Below are 6,299 nucleotides of genomic sequence, written 5' to 3'. Positions count from 1 at the left end.
AAGCTTGCAAGGAATGAAACCAGTATGCTCTGCTGGATGTGTAATGTCAGTGTGCATACATGACAGAGTGTAACGCCTTGAGAGAAAAGTTGGATTTAAGAAGCATCAGATGTGGTGTGCAAGAGGGACAACTGCACCGGTATGGTCATGTGTTGCGAATGAATGAGGATAGCTGTGTGAAAAAGTGTCACACCCTAGCAGTTGAGGGAACTTGTGGAAGAGGTAGACCCAGGAAAACCTGGGATGAGGTGGTGAAACACAACCTTCAAACATTGGGCCTTACCATGGCAATGACTAGTGACTGAGATCTTTGGAGATATGCTGTGCTTGAGAAGACCCGACAAGCCAAGTGAGACCATAGCCCATGGCCTATGCCAGTGGGTGTAACCAGCCCACTTATGAATACTCCTCATTCATTGGACAATAAACTTTGCTTTGCTTGAGGCAAGTGTCAACAAATCAAAATCGCTGATGTGGCCAATGAGAGTATCACCTGATTGGCACTCGTGCTAGTGGAATGTTAAAAGCACATCTGAGCGTGATTGTTGCCAGGGCCATGGATTGGCTCCGTGCATGTGACACGTGAAAAGCACCATTTGAGCATGATCATTGACAGCATTGCCTTACTGGCACATGAAAAACATTCGAGCATGGTCGTTACCAGTGCAGCTGGACTGGCTCCCGTGCAGGTAGCACGTAAAAAAACACCTTTTGAGCGTGGTTGTTGCCAGAACTGCTTGACTGACCCTCATGCCGGTGGCACGTAAAAACACCCACTACACTCTCAGAGTGGTTGGCATTAGGAAGGGCATCCAGCTGTAGAAACTTTGCCAGATCAGATTGAACCTGGTGTAGCCTTCTGGTTTGCCAGTCCTCAGTCAAACCGTCCGACCCATGCCAGCATGGAAAGCAGACGTTAAACAATGATGATATATATATATATATATATATATATATATATATATATACACACACACACACACAGAGAGTATATAAGTGTGAATGTATGCAGTTATGTGTGCTTAGCATAAAAAGGCTCTGAAGTGGTGCATCTTCGATAAAAACAAATTTGATTTTTGAAATCTACATCCCGAAGACTATATCATTTGTAAATAATAATAAAATATAATTTGCTACTAGAAATAACTCAGCTTTTAGATTGACAAATCTCCCACTCTCTATCTCTCTATGCATTTATCATACTCTTTGACACTCACTCTCTTTGTGTATGTGTCAACTCTCACACATAGCTTTCAATTTGTTTAAAACCTCCTTCATCTTCTAATGTTTACTTTCATTTTATGCTATATAGCTTATCATGCACAAAATGCTTAGCTTCCAAATCCTGTTTTCTGATTGGATAAAAATGATCAAACTTTAAAATCTCTGACATTTTTCTGGAATAAATGAATCACAAACTCAGATTTATCATGAAAAAGTACATCAGTATACCAAATTTGAACATTTTCACTTCATTTTAAAATTTCAAAATCTGTTTCTATCACTTTTTTTCTAATGGTAGACTTTTTCATTCCTTATAAAAGTATGTTGTGCATGCTGAGTGTGTGTGTGTATCTGCATGTGATTTTAAAAAGGCATGTAAAAGATAATTTATTTTAATAGCCTACTTTTCTGCCAGTAAATATGTTTTTTCTTACACACACACACATACACATGCATGTACATAGGCTCGCTTGATGTAGGGTGGTGTTTAAAATGTAAATAAAATTTTTTGTTGTTGCTTAAATCCCAACAATGGACTACTGCATGATCATTTCATAAAATTGGGAGAAAAATATTGAAAAACATGTCAGAGTGTCAAAGAAATGAGGAAGGTACCAGGTGGTTGTGGGATATGCTAGAAACAACAGCTAAATCTCCCTTAAATTACCTTTTCATCTGAAAATAATTTTGAAATTATAAACAGAAACAAATTGCAGATTTGGACTGTCTGTATTGTAAAATTATGATTAACAAATTTTTTTTGAAAAAAAAAAGAAAGCCAAAATTTTAGGATTAATGAGGGTGGGGATGGAGTTAATGTAAACTTTTTTAAAAATACCACTATTGTTTGTAAATTACGTTTCATTTTCTGTTTGAAAACAAAGGAAATAGGAATTGTAATTTCACAATTTTATTTTCTATTTTTAACTTTCAAGGCTTCTCCCATTGTTTTAAGTGTGTAGTGCAAAAAAAACATTGGCCAAAATCAGTATTGAGTGGGGGAGGTGGGAGGTGAGAGGTTGTGTGTGAAAAATTTAAATTTTCAACTATGTTTTTTCATAAAAAGGTCTCCCCCACAATCATTTGCAAGGGTGTGCAAAACGAAAAAAAAAAAATTTTGAAAAATCCCCATCAAGACAGAAAATCCAACTTATGTGGATGTGTTATTCCAAAAGTCTGGCAATGATGGGTTACTCGGATAATATTTAAATATTTGTCTTTTAGTAGCTTGTAGTTGGTTTCCAAATTTTACAAATATGTTATTGAAGTATTTGTTTTACAGCTGTATAATCTTGATTCTAACTCTTACCTATTTTCCAAAAATGCATGCAGCAGATATAAACAAATGCTGACACACTCATGAGCATGTACACACACATACTTGTATATAGACATATATACACATGCAACAGGTTTCTTTTTCAGTTTCAATCTACCACATTCATTTGCAAGGCTTTGATCCACTCAGAGCTATGCTAGAAGACATCTGCTGAGCCATGTAGTGAGATTGAACTCAAAAGCCTTGCAAGTGAATGTGGTAGTGAACCTCTTACTCACACAACCATACTTCAATATATATCCACTTATATTGTTTACATAGCATCAACATGAACTTGGTAACACTTTTAAGGTCTTTATCCAGAGGCCTGCACCTGTGGTACTGAAAATATTTTAATATCAATAATGTTAATACACCAACTTGTTGTTTTTGTATGTACCTACCTGTGGTGTGTGTCACACTTCTAAGGAAGAAATGAGTGGCAAAGAAGGAGAGAGCAGGACAGAGAGTAAAAGAGAGTGAGAGGCAACAATGTTCGTTTTGTGTTTTTAAATGTTTATATCACATCGCAAGGAAAGTAGATACACAGATTGAAAGAAAAGTTGATACATAGATACATATTCACATTGTTAAATTAAAAGCAGGAGCAAAGAGGGACACAAGTGAGAGAGAAAATGAGGGAGATAGTTGATACATAGACAGAAAGGAAAGTTGATACACAGACACCTTGTTAAATCAAAGACAAATAACTACAGCAAATATTGTATGTCACTTTCACTTTCCTATACCACACGAGGATAAAATTAACTTACAAGTGGCTGAGTACTCCACAGACATGCACACCATTTATGTAGTTCTCAGAGAGATTCATCCTCACACAGAATATGACAAGGCTGGGCCCTTTGAATTATAGTTACAACTCCTTTTGATCAACTAAGTTGACTTCAAGTGGTTGGAAGAAAATGAAAAAAGATCCTATATAGGGGCAGGAAAATCTTTTTAGTCATTAGGGTCACTATGGGTGTTAATCTGGTCCTAACAGCAACATTTCTGGGTCCCACAAATCTCGAGGCCAAGCCCCTGGATAAACACCAATGCACAGGCTGTTGTTATCGAACTGAGTGTGAGTCGAGGACGAATACATAACGGAATAGCAATTATTTTGTTTTAGCTTTCACTGCTTATACTAAACACATGACATTTTTGCTTTACGATATGGAACATTTGCTTTTCTTTCTTCTTTCACTCTTTTTAAAAAATGGCACTCCGTTGGTTATGATGATGAGGTTCCTGTTTATCTGATCAACAGAACAGTTTGCTCTTAAAATTAACACACAAGTGGCTGAGTGCTCCACAGACATGCATATCATAAATTAGTTCTCAGGGAGATTCAGCCTCACACAGAATGTGACAAGGCTGGCCCCTTTGAATTACAGCTACAACTCATTTTTGCCAGCTGAGTGGACTGCAGCAAGGTGAAATAGAGTACCTTGCTCAAGAACACAGCGTGCCACTGGGAATCATACTCATGACTTTATGATCATGGACTGAATAACCCTAACCTCTGAGCCACACACCTTCACTCTCTTAACCCTAGAGAAAAGGAGTGAAGCAATAGAGACAGAGAAAGGAAAGCATCAGTCATTTACAATGACAATTAGACTGAAATACGATCGATCTTTTCTAGCTTTTTTTACTTTTAACAATGAAGAAGAGTGAAATACATTTGGTAATGAATAGAGGGAAAGTCTTTCAGGTGTTTATGTTTTTATTCTGGGGGTTCTAGAATAATCGAGTGTTAGTTCCCTTCTTTCTCCTCACCCCTGGTACTTATTTGCATTCTTTCATAGTTCTTCATGTCTTTTAGTTGTGGGGAAAGACCATGTTCTTTTTTCAGGCATGGTTAACGTTTTCTCTACAAACTATAAACAAGCTCCCCTCCTTTCTTTTTTTTTTTCATACGAAAACTAATGCAAATTTTGAACGGGGAATAACTGTGAAACGAGTCCAGAAAAATGGGTGGGGGAGAAAAATTGCCAATAGGTGGCTATACAAAATTCAACTCTATACTTTAAAGAGTGTCTTCTACTATAGCCTCAGGCTGACCAAAACCTTATGAGTGAATTTGGAGATGGAAACTGAAAGGAGCCTGTCATATATGTATGTATATATTTATGCATGTCTGTTTTTGGTTCCCACCACCACCATTACTTGACAACCAATGTTGGTATGTTTGCCTCCCCATAACTTAGCTGTTCGACTGATAAAATAAGCAAGCACCAGGCTTACAGGGAATAAGTCCAGGGGTTGATTTCTTTGCACCCCAAAGGAAAAATAATTTGTTTAGTTCCTGTTTAACTTTAGGTCAACTCTGATTGAGAAAGCTTATGATCAGAACTGTTTCAGCTGTCACCATCTGTCCCTTTCCCACTTTTTTTTATACATAGTGTATTTATACCATTTTTTTTAAATGCAAGTTGAGCATGATCTGAGGGAGAGTTGGCTGTTGTTTCAGGCAGGTTAAGCAACTATGTAGAGATTCCTTTATTGGTTTGACTCTGTTGGTTAACTCTATCAGGTAAAATCAAAGAAAGACCTTCCTGAAAATTGTTAAATTGCTAATACTTTAAATTTCTATCATTATCTAAACATACATCCAGAAACATATGTAAAACCATTTAGCATTCATATTATTACTCTGACAAATGTTAATGCTTATTTCAGATTGTTTTGAATTTATCATGCATTAACTTGAAGCTTGAAAATAAAATTTTGTGATGTGGTTGTTTATTTTTAGACTGTAGGGTAGGCGTGAGAGGCTGGATCTGGTCAGTTTGAATGTAAAACAGGTAGAATATGTGGGCTGGATATGACTGGTTTAAATGCTAAAGGGGTATATGGGATTACTTGTAAGCATAATTTTAATTAAATAAATAAGGCTATAATAAATGTAATTTTTTGAATTCTTGACTTATTAATTTGTGTAGTTAATTTTATGTATGAAGTTTTCATTTTTATATAAGTGTTATTTAGAGTAATTTCTTTTATCATTTTGTTTCCTAGCTGACCAAGTTTATGGAGATCCAGAAATGCATTCTGATATAAGAAAAACCTGCATTGATTATATGGTGAGTTAATCTATCTAATATAATAATGAGTGTAGTGTTTTTATATATTTTATATATATATATATATCATCATCATCATCATCGTTTAACGTCCGCTTTCCATGCTGGCATGGGTTGGACGATTTGACTGAGGACTGGTGAAACCGGATGGCAACACCAGGCTCCAATCTAATTTGGCAGAGTTTCTACAGCTGGATGCCCTTCCTGTGAGAGAAAGAATAGTATAAGTGAAGGGAGAGGAGAGAAAATAGTAATTCAGTAAAGAAGTAATGAGAGTAATAGCCATGACTGACAGGGAGTGAGAGAAAGTAACAGGAATGAGAGAGAGTAAGTGGTAAAGAGAGCGTTGTGTTCACCATACATACATATATATGTATTTATGTGTGTGTGTATATATATCATCATCATCATCATTTAATGTCCGCTTTCCATGCTAGCATGGGTTGGACGATTTGACAGAGGACTGGCAAGCCTGAAGGCTGCATCAGGCTCCAATCTGATCTGGCAGAGTTTCTACAGCTGGATTCCCTTCCTAACGGCAACCACTCTGAGAGTGTAGTGGGTGCTTTTACGTACCACCGGCACGAGGGCCATTCACATGGTACTGACAAAGGCCATGCTCAAAAGGTGTTTTTTATGTGCCACCTGCATGGATTTATATATATATA

The 6,299-nt window shown here is 36.7% G+C and overlaps 1 protein-coding gene across 1 annotated transcript in view; it reads left to right on the top strand.

Annotated features, from left to right (window-relative positions):
• The window catches only part of LOC106881643 (OTU domain-containing protein 5), a 43,509-nt gene that overhangs the window by 14,326 nt on the left and 22,884 nt on the right, over positions 1-6,299 (top strand). The window contains exon 3 of the mRNA XM_014932108.2: positions 5,567-5,631. Within this exon, the coding sequence (XP_014787594.1) occupies positions 5,567-5,631 (65 nt within the window). The remainder of the gene's footprint in view (positions 1-5,566; positions 5,632-6,299) is intronic.

The sequence above is a fragment of the Octopus bimaculoides genome, chromosome 6 (genome assembly GCF_001194135.2).
Source record: "Octopus bimaculoides isolate UCB-OBI-ISO-001 chromosome 6, ASM119413v2, whole genome shotgun sequence".
Classification (NCBI taxonomy): Eukaryota; Metazoa; Mollusca; class Cephalopoda; order Octopoda; family Octopodidae; genus Octopus; species Octopus bimaculoides.
This window is presented reverse-complemented; position numbering and strand designations above follow the sequence as displayed.